The sequence below is a fragment of the Pangasianodon hypophthalmus genome, chromosome 8 (assembly GCF_027358585.1).
Source record: "Pangasianodon hypophthalmus isolate fPanHyp1 chromosome 8, fPanHyp1.pri, whole genome shotgun sequence".
Taxonomy (NCBI): domain Eukaryota; kingdom Metazoa; phylum Chordata; class Actinopteri; order Siluriformes; family Pangasiidae; genus Pangasianodon; species Pangasianodon hypophthalmus.
The window spans coordinates 27,169,974-27,183,483 of record NC_069717.1 but is presented as its reverse complement, the minus strand read 5'-3'; the positions used below and the strand labels follow the sequence as shown (position 1 = coordinate 27,183,483).

Sequence of the window (13,510 nt, the reverse complement as noted above, 5' to 3'; positions counted from 1 at the left end):
AGCTGAATCATATGCCAGGCATGCAGCAATGGAAAAAGTCTGACATCAGAGCTGAAAGTTTTCTCTCTCTCTCTCTCTCTCTCTCTCTCTCTCTCTCTCTCTCTCTCTGTCTCTCTCTCAGCATTAAATATTAAAAAACTTTTTAGCCAAACAGAAATTCAGAAGTTCTCCCAATTCTCCATAACACCTAATGGCCGAGTGCAAAAGTTTGTGCACCCGTAGGACATACCGAAGACGATCATAAAAACCGATTCTATAGCAACAGGATATTTAGGGTGACTGTGCTTGTATTAATCATCAGTAACATCACAAGTAGCATAAATGATGAAATACGTTTTTTTAAGATATTACTAGTGAAAAGATTAAAACGATTTCCGTTCAAAAGTTTGTATCTCCCAATTTCTGTTAACTGTCACATCGCCTATGTCCGAAGACTGAGAATCCCATGTAAACGTTTCTTTCCAGAAGAAATGTTTCTGATGTTTTGCAGTGAAACTGTAAACCAGTAATCCATTTGTGGAACTTTTTGCACTCGATTAGCTATATTAATAAAAAATTCTAAACCACTAGTGGCCCAGTGGTTAAGGATCTGTGCTTGTGATTGGGTTCATCTCTGACCCTGACAAGCAGTGCAATACACTTTCGGATTACTGAGAGCCAGAAATGTCTGACTCATATTTGATAGAAATTCTGAGGAAGTCATGTGGTAAATACGACTTCCTGACTGCAGTCCTGGAGGAGACATTTACCCGGCTTCTACAGCCAACACCACGCCGAACACTCAGACTGGTGATGGTGGTATTTACAGCTGGATGTGGCTCAGCTGTAGCACCAACAGTGCCGAGAAGGGAAACCACGCTATACTACACCGTCACTAGCTTGTATGATTACACATACACACACTACCAGATTACATGCTACATCCCCCTTTTCTCCCTGCTTTCCACTCTGGCTGCAGCTGAAACATGAATTCCTGTCGTCCTGCGTAATCCTCCTTGAAGATCTGTTCGGCTCCAGGAATCCGAGGGAAGAGAGAGAAGAGGGTGCCGATAGATTCGCACATTGACACACGAGCGCAAACATGGTCTCACTACCTCGTGCAGCTGAGGAATACAACACTACCGGAGCGTGACTTTGTAGGAAAATAGTCAACTATCAATAATAAAAATGAATTTATTTAATTTTCCAATAACCAATAATCATATTCTGAAGTGTTTGGTTCTTCTTACACCACAGCACCATCCATGCATGTATTTATTTATTTAGCAACGAATGATACCTTGTACTTTTTATCCATTTATAGCTACATTTACAACATAGTTCTCACTTAAGTTATAACCGCTATAAACAGTTGTTCCCACACCAGCCTTTTTTTTTTTTAATAAGCCAAAATACTACAAGGCCCTGTGCAAGCTGTTACTATGGAAACGATAACGTATTAAAAGAAGTGCATTAATTATAAACCTGTGATTTGCAGCTGTCTCATGTCAGCTGCTGTTGTAGAAAATTAATCGCCTTCTGACCGATCAGAGTCCACAATTTAACAGGGTGTAAATGACACACAAACAGCAGATTACGAGGAAGCAGAATTTTCAATTCTTTAACTGTAAGAGGTTTGAAATATTTCTTGACATGGTGTGATATTTTTTTTCACACATCTGACTGTGCTGGAATCAGTTCTGCTCCATCACACACATCTGAGCGTGCTTTTTCTGTCTGATAAAAATAAACACTTCTGGATGGAAGAGGAGAGAACCGATCCATCATCGGCCTGTAATCAGAGACTAAACACACCTGACTACAGCGCCGTCCTGTTTACTACAGACACACAACACACTTAGAACTGCACACCGAGATCAGCGCACCGAGATCAGCGCACCGAGAACCACGCACCGAGAACCGCGCACCGAGATCCGCGCACCGAGAACCGCGCACCGAGAACTGCACACCGAGAGCCCCATACTCAGAACCGCACACCGAGATCAGCACACTGAGAACCGCACACCGAGATCAGCACACCGAGAACCGCACACCGAGAGCCCCACACTCAGAACCGCACACTGAGATCAGCACACCGAGATCAGCTCACTGAGAACCGCACACTGAGATCAGCACACCGAGATCAGCTCACCGAGATCAGCGCACCGAGATCAGCTCACTGAGATCAGCGCACCGAGAGCCCCACACCGAGATCAGCACACCGAGATCAGCACACCGAGAGCCCCACACCGAGATCAGCTCACCGAGATCAGCTCACCGAGATCAGCGCACCGAGATCAGCGCACCGAGAGCCCCACACCGAGATCAGCTCACCGAGAGCCCCACACCGAGAACCGCACACCGAGATCAGCACACCGAGAGCCCCACACCGAGAGCCCCACACCGAGATCAGCACACCGAGATCAGCACACCGAGAGCCCCACACCGAGATCCGCACACCGAGAGCCCCACACCGAGAGCCCCACACCGAGATCAGCACACCGAGAGCCCCACACCGAGATCCGCACACCGAGAGCCCCACACCGAGATCAGCACACCGAGATCAGCACACCGAGAGCCCCACACCGAGATCCGCACACCGAGATCAGCTCACCGAGAACCGCAGACCGAGAGCCCCACCCCGAGAACCGCACACCGAGATCAGCACACAGAGAACCGCAGACCGAGAACCGCACACCGAGATCAGCACACCGAGATCCGCACACCGAGATCCGCACACCGAGATCCCCATACTGAGAACCGCACACGGACATTCACACACTAAGAACCACACAATGGGAACCGCACACCGAGAACCCCACACCGAGATCCCCATACTGAGAACCGCACACTTTTTCAGGAATTAAAAGAAAAGAGAAAAAAGGAAAGCAAAAAGGAAAGGAAGAAAGAAAGAAAGTAAAAAGAAAAAGAAAAATGAAAGGAAAAACAATAGGATGGATGGATTGATGGACTGATGGATGGATGGATGCTAAGTGCTTGAAGTTATAGCGGCAGATGAGTCACAGCGTTCAGTGCTCATTTGTAATGTGATCTCAAATGGACTTGAAACTGGAAGAAGGTACCACGTCCCGTACACACTTTACACCGGCTGAGACGTCCCGTACACGCTTTACACCAGCTGAGACGTCCCGTTCACGTTTTACACCAGCTGAGACGTCCCGTACACGCTTTACGCCGGCTGAGACGTCCCGTTCGCGATTTACACCAGCTGAGACGTCCCGTTCACGTTTTACACCAGCTGAGACGTCCCGTTCACGTTTTACACCAGCTGAGACGTCCCGTTCACGTTTTACACCGGCTGAGACGTCCCGTACACGCTTTACACCGGCTGAGACGTCCCGTACACGCTTTACACCAGCTGAGACGTCCCGTTCACGTTTTACACCAGCTGAGACGTCCCGTTCACGTTTTACACCGGCTGAGACGTCCCATTCACGTTTTACGCCGGCTGAGACGTCCCGTACACGCTTTACGCCGGCTGAGACGTCCCGTTCGCGATTTACACCAGCTGAGACGTCCCGTTCACGTTTTACACCAGCTGAGACGTCCCGTTCACGTTTTACACCAGCTGAGACGTCCCGTTCACGTTTTACACCGGCTGAGACGTCCCGTACACGCTTTACACCGGCTGAGACGTCCCGTACACGCTTTACACCAGCTGAGACGTCCCGTTCACGTTTTACACCGGGTGAGACGTCCCGTACACGCTTTACGCCGGCTGAGACGTCCCATTCACGTTTTACACCGGCTGAGACGTCCCGTACACGCTTTACACCAGCTGAGACGTCCCGTACACGCTTTACGCCAGTTGAGACGTCCCGTTCACGTTTTACACCAGCTGAGACGTCCCGTTCACGTTTTACACCGGCTGAGACGTCCCGTACACGGTTTACACCAGCTGAGACGTCCCGTACACGCTTTACACCGGCTGAGACGTCCTGTACACACTTTACGCCGGTTGAGACGTCCCGTTCACGTTTTACACCGGCTGAGACGTCCCATACACGTTTTACACCGGGTGAGACATCCCGTACACACTTTACGCCAGCTGAGACGTCCCGTTCACGTTTTACACCGGCTGAGACGTCCCGTACATGCTTTACACCAGCTGAGACGTCCTGTACACGTTTTACAACAGCTGAGAAACCCTTTTCGTGTTTTAAACAATGTTTGACATGATCTGAGACATTCTGGTCACATTTTACGCAAGCTAAGACATCTTGTTCACATTTTATATGATCTAAGACATGCTTCTAAAATTTTACACTAGCTGATACGTCCTTCTCACATTTTACAGTAGCTGAGATGTCCTATTCATGATTCAATGATTCAATGAGCTCACACTCAGCAGCCTGGTCATGAAGCCTTATAAGCGCTGGGGTTTCAGTTCCTACCTTCATGTTGGGTCTTTCGGTGATCAGTGATCCGTCCTTGGCGTAGGAATACACGGTGAAATCCTCTGGCAGGAGAAACCTGAGAAAACACACAAAGAGAAACTTAAGGCATGAATAAACACGTGTGAAAAAGCGTACTGTGTAGAGAGTAATGTGTTCAAGGCGTAATGGAGGCGTGTGTCACGCATGGTCACTTCCTCAGAGATGTGGTTTAGGACACAGCAGGACTTCCTATCATCTACATCCATCAACTCAACTTCACCATGCAGCTGAACACTGTAACGTAACTGCAGCGGCCATTTTAGAAAACCAGAATGACTTTTTCCCCCCTACAATATGGTGTCATTCCACCCACTAGGCCCCGCCTCCTGAAGTTTCAGAATGCACTGGAAAGCAGGAAGTGATGCGGAGGATGCTTTAGGTGTATTTTGAACTTGTTTCTTAATAGGAGTGTACTCTCTGATACCACGAAAGAAAAGAAAAATGGAAGAAGGGAAAAAAAAATTGAAAAAGTAAAGAAAGAAGCATGCACACACACACACACATAAACACAAACACACAGAGGGAGTGTATACTGAGAGAGGCCTAGAGAGAAAGAGCGGATAAAGTCCAGGACACACTCAGCCCCGGCTGTGTTCCAAACCAGCAGCACTAATCCGTCTGCTCTGCTGCACTGTGTGTGCTGGAGAGAAGGAGTGTGTTTCTCTCAGACATCGGGGATCAGTCCATACAACACCCCGCCTTTTTGGATTTTTATGTTTGTGTGTGTGTGTGTGTGTATGCGTGTGTGTCTATTTGTGTATGTGTGTTTCTCTTTCTTTCCTGAATACTACTTGCCTATATCTGTTCCTTCGTGTATCAACCTTTCTTTCTTTTGTCTTTCTTTCTCTCTGTCCTGTATCTTTCTTAGTGTCCTTTTTTGTTCTTTCCTCTATCTATCTATCTATCTATCTATCTATCTATCTATCTATCATGCATATTTCTTTGTTTCTTTCTTTCATATATCTATGTCCATCCATCCCTCTAGTCATATAGGCATCCTGTATCTTTCTTTCTGATTCTCTCTAGCTTCCCTTCTTCTTCCTGCTCTCTCTCAGTGTGTGTGTGTGTGTGTGTGTGTGTGTGTGTTTAATCTTCTGTTCTGTTGGTGGAGTTTTATTGTTGATCAGAAGCAGATGGAAGGAATTAAAGCAGTGCGCTCTCTCTGTTGCTCTCTCTGTTGCTCACTCTCTCTCTCTCTCACTCTCTCTCTCTCTCTCACTCTCACTCACACACACACACTCTGTGTTGTGCTGTTGTAGGAAAATAACCAGCGAGAGGGTGCTGTGATAAAGCGGCGTCACTGTGACCGACCCTGAAGTTGATTATTTTCCAATAACAGCACGTCCTGAAGTGTTTTATTCCTCTGTATACTACAGCTATTTTCCAACATTTACAAATGTTATAGAGGTCCGACTTTAAAAAAGATAAAAATCCTTTGTTCTGAGGTTCTACACAGTGTTGGCTGCAAACTTTTTTTCTTAAGACTGTAGTAAATGTCGGCTGCTTCACATTCCTCATCAGCTGACTGCATAAATCGCTGTGAGATCCCAAAATAAATCCGCTGATGAATACGGCTGAGGATGAGGAAACTTGTGCAACAGTGTTAAAGTTCCTGCGTTTTTAGCTGGAAATAGCTTTTCTCTAAAGCTGGCATCTGAAGTTAGAAGGTCAGGAAGTGTGTTTAAGGGGCAGCTCCGTACCTTGTTCTCTCTTTAACATCCTATGCACGATCACATAGAGATTTCTTGTACGTGGTTTCTTGTAAGGGCTTGTCAGGAAATCAAAACCCTGACGTGACCTTCCTCTTTTTGTAGTTGATCGGTACACAGTAGCTCTGATGCCACACTAATGAACCATACGTCAAATTAATCTGGAATGATTTGCACAGCTGTTTCGAAATCGCCGGTATGAATGGACACTATCGGGAAGCTCCGCCCCTTTCCCAACATCACACATCCCCTTGACTGAATTCATGGCCCTTGCTTTATATGCCAAGGAAAATGAAGAATGATTTCAGTTCATTAATGTTAATATTAATATGGAATAAGATATATATATATATAAGATATATATCACTATATATTTGACTATATTTATATATGCGTTAACTAGATTTATTACGGATGCTCCCGAATAAATTCTGGCCGAAACTGATCAACACGGCACCGTCGAAGAAACAAAATTTTGACCTAAAAAAAATCAAACCTGGCTTACAATGAAGCGTCAGATCTAACACTTAATACAAATAACATTAATAGTGATAATTAAAAAGGGATTAAATCTTGTGATTAAAACATCACATCAACAGTGAAAATATCAGCCATGTGGACATTAGACAACTGATCTGTACAAGGATTATATCGAAAATATACTGTTATGGGTTTTTTTTCTGCACATTACTGCAGAATCACCTAAAAATCCACCATACAGCTGAGTTTTCAGAATTGCCACTGCCATCAAGCAGTTCCCGACCACACTCACTGATAATATTACTAAGCTCTCCTGTACTTTTCTGTCTTTTCTGGATATGATTTTTTTTTAATGGTTAATCAACCATTATAAATACTTCACCCAGTACTTAAAATTATTCTATATATACTTTAATGTGTATAACTCTACAAGATTAGGACATTTAACATACTTTTAAATGAAAAGTCAATCCAAAAACAAAATGGAGCTAACGAGGGCTGCTCATAGCTACTAGTTTAGGAGTTGTACATAAGTATGCGATTTGAGACACAGCATGAGTGTGTTTACATGAGAGAGAGACAGAGAGAGAGAGAGAGAGAGAGAGAGAGAGAATACTCACTCGTTCTTCTCCAGGATGACGACGTGTTCTTTCCCCTGAGCTGGGATAACATAGGACACCTTTAAAAACACAAAAACACAAACACACACAGGCTCAGTCACTTCAAGAAAATGAAAATGAAAATCAGCACCATGGTGCTGCACTTCAGTATCCTCCATTTTAACGATGTCCTCATCGTTACCCCATCTTTCTTGTCACTTATTCACTTTTTCACTCCCTCGTTCAGACAATATACATCTCAGAACTCATTCATTTTCAGAGACAATCAAGGATGCATTGGAAATGTTCAACTTGTGTGACTAGATGGAATGCGATCATGTGACCGGAAGTAATTAAAACATGCATGGAGTGAATTATTAACAGTTTTGCACTTTACATCCGACATTTAATACATAATCACTCATATTCAGTCATATTTTAGTAACAGATACTTACAGCTTACACTGTTTGTGGCAAGCTAGTGAGCCTATGTTAGCTAGTTAGCTAAGAAAGGAATAATCAAGTTGATTAGCATCCTATAACAACATGGGGTGGGGGGGATTTTTCCCCTCATTTCCCCCAGTTTTACCCCAAAATCAATTTGCCAATGAATACAATATTTTATTTATTAATGAACAGCATGTCATACTTTTTATCCACTTACAGTTGCATTTAATGCTATGGAACGTCCATGAAAAAAGTTAATTCCTGTTATTGCTTATGTTATAGCAGCTATAAATAGTCGTTCCTGCACCAGCTTCACTTCTTTCTCTCACTTAAACTAAATAAGATGAAAAACACAGAGAAACTCCTAAGTGTAAACTCCCCTGTCCTGAAGATTGCAAAGTGCTGACACTAGAGACTCCTTCCGAAGATGTTAAATAAACGTCTCATCACAGAAAACATCACCTTGTGGAAGCTGTTACTACAGAAGCGATAAAGTATTAATACATGCGCATTAATCAAACTGATTTGCATTGTCTGTTACAGAAAATGAATCCGCACCTTCTGACCAATCAGATTCGAGCTCATTCAACAGCACTGTGGTGTAATTACAGTGAAAGTGTTGTGTAGGTTTATCATTTAAAATGCACGTTCTAGTACATGAAGCTCATGCTCTAGTACATAAAGCTTAATAAAGGACATTTAGGACACTGCTGAGGAAGCACTTCCGTCCAAAAACATCCTGTTTCTTAAGAAACATCATCGTGCTCTCTCTCTTCATGTATTACTCATGTACACTGCGGTACCCGAGTCTGGATTAAAAGCCGTTTTTTTTCTGTCTCTTTACTGCTGTATTAGCGTTTTTAGCCATTGGGCTGAATGGAGACAGGAGAATACACACCCGGGAGAATTGCTCATCCCCCTGCGATGCAGATCATTTGATCATGTGATCACTTCTCGATGAACAGAAGTTCATGAAGACCTTCAAGCAACCTATAAGACACGACTCATCCTCCCTCTCTTCATGATTTATCAGTGAGTGTTTTTGCCTGTTTCTCAATGACACAAAGGTGAGAGTGTGTGTGTGTGTGTGTGTGTGTGTGTGTGTATGTGTGTGTGTACGTGTGTGTGTGTGTGTGTGTGTCTGTTTTGCGATGCCCAGCATGACCCTGGCATAGGAAGTCTTTTATTAACTAGGCCCCTGCTGACTGGGCATCTGGACAAAGCAGATGGTTCCTGTAGAATTATCTTTTACACACACACACACACACACACACACACACACACACACTACTGGAGAGAGAGAGTGAGAGATAGAGTGGGAGACAGATATCAGAGAGTGAGTGGGATGCGTGAAGACTGATTGAAAGAAGAAGAGAAAGTGATGACTGAGTGTGTGGGAGGATCATGACCTCGTAGTCGTGTTCATAACTACACACTTTCATACAAACTTTTAATAATGTAAAAATAATTAGAATTAAAAATAAAACCTAATCAAGCTTTATGCTCTGTGTTTTTTTTTTCTTAATCAGAAAGCAGAAACAGTTAATCAGAAAGCTGCTACAGTGTGTGTGTGTGTGTGTGTGTGTGTGTGTGTGTGTGTGTGTGTGGCTTCACCTTATCAGAGACGGTGCCGTCCTGCTCTCTCCTGTGTCTGCTGATGCGTTTCGGTACGCTCACTTCATACGAAGAGAACTGGGATGTCTGAGAAGGCGAGCCTGCAAATATACAAAAACACACAAAAAAAATCTATACACACAATTATGTAAGGAATAAAACACTTGGGAGGAGTGCAGTTATAGGAAAATAATCAGAGACAGGGTGGTGAGATAAGGCTCAATATGAGTCAGAGTTACTTTTAGCACCATAAAGTTGATTATTTTCCAATAACAAGTGTTTTCTTCTTCTTATACCTCAGCAATTTGCCAATGATAACATAATGTCACACTTTTTATCCATTTATAGTTACATTTAAGTTATCACTCTTCGTTGTAGCAGCTGTAAACAGTTGTTCCCTTAACAGCCTCTCCTTTTTCTCTTTCTCGAAGTTGCCCATAAAACGTTAAGTTGAAGCTTCACCTCTAACTGCTACAAAGCGCCGACACTGGAGACTCCTTCCGTAAATGGTCTCAGAAAACTTCACAATATCAATGACTATACTTATAAAACAATTTTAAACGTGTTCATATAATATCCTTTCAATAATTTCCCAGAAATTGCACTAAGCATCAAACTGACATTCACACTTAACCCTTTCTTAGTTTGTTACCTTTCACGTACGTACAATCCCTTCCTGACGTGTTTACCCCAGCTGTTTCATATCAGTTCACACATCTGGATCTGGTGTAACGGGGACGTATGTCACACACAGTGTTTAAACAGAGATTTCCATCCACTGAGTGGAACTGATGACTCTTACTAAATGAACTTGTTGTAATCATGAGGCTATGAGAGAGCTAACATGATCTAAAAGAGTGAAAACATTCACAGATACCTATATATGATTTCAGGCTTTAACCAAATGGGGGAAGTTTGCTTTTTTCACCCCAAAACTGCAGACTTGTAAATACTAAAGGAAGTGTAATGCCGAGTGCACGCTACACAACTTACAAAATCGCTGACCCTCTCATACTACAGGATCACGAAACGCAGACGAGTGTACTGACCCCGAAATCCCACTTTCGCAGGAAAAATAAATAGGAGCGGTGTCTAACATTTGTTTTTGTCACTATTCTGTATGGAATCAAGGGGAAAAAAAAGAAATACAAGAAATAAGTTGAAGAAGTATTGGTTAGGGAGACGCAGGTAGCGAGGATTGTCTGTTCTGCAAAGAGAACTGGAGGTGTCCTTAAAACAAAGTAGCTATTTTTATACTTTACATTGTGTTTGTTTTTATTTTTGCTCTTCCTAGCGACCATTTAGGTATGTCATGCCACATAATTTCTCATAGAAGGCATATTATTGTGAATACAAATAGATGATAAACTGGATTCAGGGATCTGCTGCGCGTGACAGCAGATGAATCTGATTTCCCCTCGGATTGTCATTGGATGTTTCTCAACGAGAGTCAACGTTCTTGCTATTAGTCGAAGAGGGGATCACACAACGTGATTTATCGCCAAGAAACTCAAACATAATTGAAAATATCAGAGTGTCAGAGACCCAGAATTAGTTGGGGAAAAAAACAGTTAAAATTGTGTAAAAGTGGAATTTTAACAGCTAACAAAAAAAAGTCTTATTAATGATTTATATATGTGCACCATTATAACAGAGGTCCTAGTAAAAATGTGTGCCCAAAGTTTGAATTTGGATTCACAGCATGATTAAAAAAAATTCCCAAAATATAACCACCCATTCATATAATAATAATAATAATAATAATAATAATAATAATAATAACAACAACCTCACCACTAAACTTTAATCCGAAAGAGTTCTAGCAACAGTTTGTGCAATACAGGCTACTGATATTTATGCTTATAACAAATCTATTATCTTGACAGCCTTTGGGAACTGATCTACATCAAACATCAGATTGTGTAGCCTATAAATTTTCCCAGTCCTGATTTTTCCGGATGATGTGAAAACTCTAATGGGTGTCTTCTTAGTGGACTGAAAGCATTTTTCTTTGTAAGTGTCGTGGGGGGGCTCAGACTTTTGCACCGTATTGTATGTGCTGCATCACTCTGTGCATTACCGTGGGAAAATGATGACCCTTTATTTACTCGAGACTGGGGTGGGAAGTTTTAATGTTATGGTCTGGGTTACATAGGCTTTCCCTCATTCCCAAAGCGGAAGGATATCCGACATCACCACAATTCCCACCAGCGTAAAAAAGTCTGCAACTGGATCTGACTGAGATTTGTGCTGACTACATCAATCAGCTAAAGATATATCTCACACACACACACACACACACACACACACATACAGCCTCAGTACAATGTAAACAGACAGGTTACAAGAAAAGCCAGATGTACAAGATAAGATGTATTATTAATTTAAAAGTAAGAGAACGAGTGATTATAAGCCTAGCTGTTATGACGCAAGCGATAACAGGAACGAATATGTTTTACGAACGCTCCACAAAATTAAATGTAACTATAAATGGATAAAAAGTACGACATGTATCGTGTCGTTCTTTAATTAATAAGAATTCCCACACCAGCCACTCTCTTGAGGTGAGCGCTCGAGATACGCCATGTCACACACCCATCCCAATCTAAACAAACCTGATATCAGCTTAACGAACTACGTAAATACGGAGGTGCAATACTCGATTTTAATAGTTAAAGGGGCAATAGTCGATTTTTTTTAGACCTTACTTGTACAAATAACCTGGAAGATATGTAGAATACAATAATAATAATAATAATAATAATAAAAATATGGAACAAGTTTTTGTGTTTGGATGCACCTCCATTTTATAGACACTATTCTCTACAGGCCACCAAACATTTTGAGGGCGGAGCTTCACAAACGTGGGCAGGAATCATTCAATTGTCGAACTCATCTAACTATTAGAGACCTAATCTTGAACAAAAAGGACTAATCTTACCTAATGCACCTTTAAAAAAAAAAAAAAAAAAAAATTTTTTCAGCTGTTCAGGGTTTCTCTCTGCCGTTTTCACCCACGCCTGTAGACGATATCCTGGAAGACGAGATGCCTCTCTAGAGCAAGACACACCCCTGGGGGCGGGACTTATACACCCTAGAGAGCATTTAATTGGACGAACACAAGACTAGTACAGGATGAGTCATGAAAAAATGTTTCACTGTTTTCCTGGAAGTGTCGAATGATAAAATTAAAATGAGATTCTCTCCAAAAACTCCCCAAAATTCACCAAGATCACCAAATTTTGGAGACGAGAAATGAAAATATTCAATTTTTTTTTAAAGAAAAGTGAAAAAATAAGAAATAAAGGTGTGCCAGAAATAAACTTGTGCCAGGACAGCTTAAGAAAGATGTTTAGGACTGTACCTGAACTATGATATGTAAATAAAATGATTAGAACTTGCTTTTCTATTAGTTTTAATGAAAAGTAAACACTACAGCTACCTGGTTGTGTCTGCTTACCTCCAGTGCTGTCGAAGAGTACAAACAGCACACAGATGATGTGGAAGTGAGAGGATGAAACCACAGCCATGGCTTAGAAACACACTTTCTGACAGAAACGTTGTGTTTCAGGTCTTTCTCCAGCCTTCAGTGATCACAACACTCCTCTCCCACAGAACACTCCTGGAAAGGGGAAGAAAGCTGGAAACTACCTGCTCATTTTCTCTCAGTTTGCCTGGGTGTACAGTTACATGTTCAACAGACACAAGCTCCTCTTTACAAATGAACGTTTTTCAAAGTAATCCGCTCATCAATGGCGCAGTTGTTGCTCGTAAATCCGACAGAAATAACCGCTTGAGTCACTAGTCAATTTCCGAGGCAGCCCTACTACACAGGGCCGGACTGCGCATGCGCAAACAACCGCTTCTGCTCACCAGCTCCCATTCCGATAATCCCCGCCTCCTGCGCTGCTACGATTGGCTGACAGGAGGGGCGGAAATGTTCTGATTGGACAGCTCATGTCACCGTAGAAACCCCATTAAGCTGCTGTAGCGTTAAAGCTGCAGTTTTCATTTCTTACTTGTACAAACAACCTGAAAAAAATATGTAGAATATACATATTCAAAAAATAATCATGTAAGCCATGATTTCAGGACTAAATGAATATGTGGCTGAGTAAAACTAATTTCCGGCCCGGAAATCCGATGTTTGTTTGTGTTTGGATGGACCATGTAGATCCTGGGGGGCGGGGTTTTGTCAGCATGGGTGGGAATGGGGGAGGGGTTG

At 42.4% G+C, this 13,510-nt stretch overlaps 1 protein-coding gene across 2 annotated transcripts in view; it reads right to left on the bottom strand.

The window, feature by feature from the left end:
* adam9 (ADAM metallopeptidase domain 9) overlaps positions 1-13,141 on the bottom strand; it is a 28,203-nt gene extending 15,062 nt beyond the window's left edge. For both annotated transcript variants that reach the window (XM_034306748.2, XM_034306749.2), the window contains exons 1-4: positions 12,746-13,141; positions 9,286-9,386; positions 7,246-7,304; positions 4,395-4,473 (exon numbers count right to left, since the gene is read on the bottom strand). In XM_034306748.2, the coding sequence (XP_034162639.2) occupies positions 4,395-4,473; positions 7,246-7,304; positions 9,286-9,386; positions 12,746-12,815 (309 nt within the window). In that variant the 5' untranslated portion in view covers positions 12,816-13,141. The remainder of the gene's footprint in view (positions 1-4,394; positions 4,474-7,245; positions 7,305-9,285; positions 9,387-12,745) is intronic.
* Between the last annotated feature and the right edge of the window lie 369 nt (positions 13,142-13,510).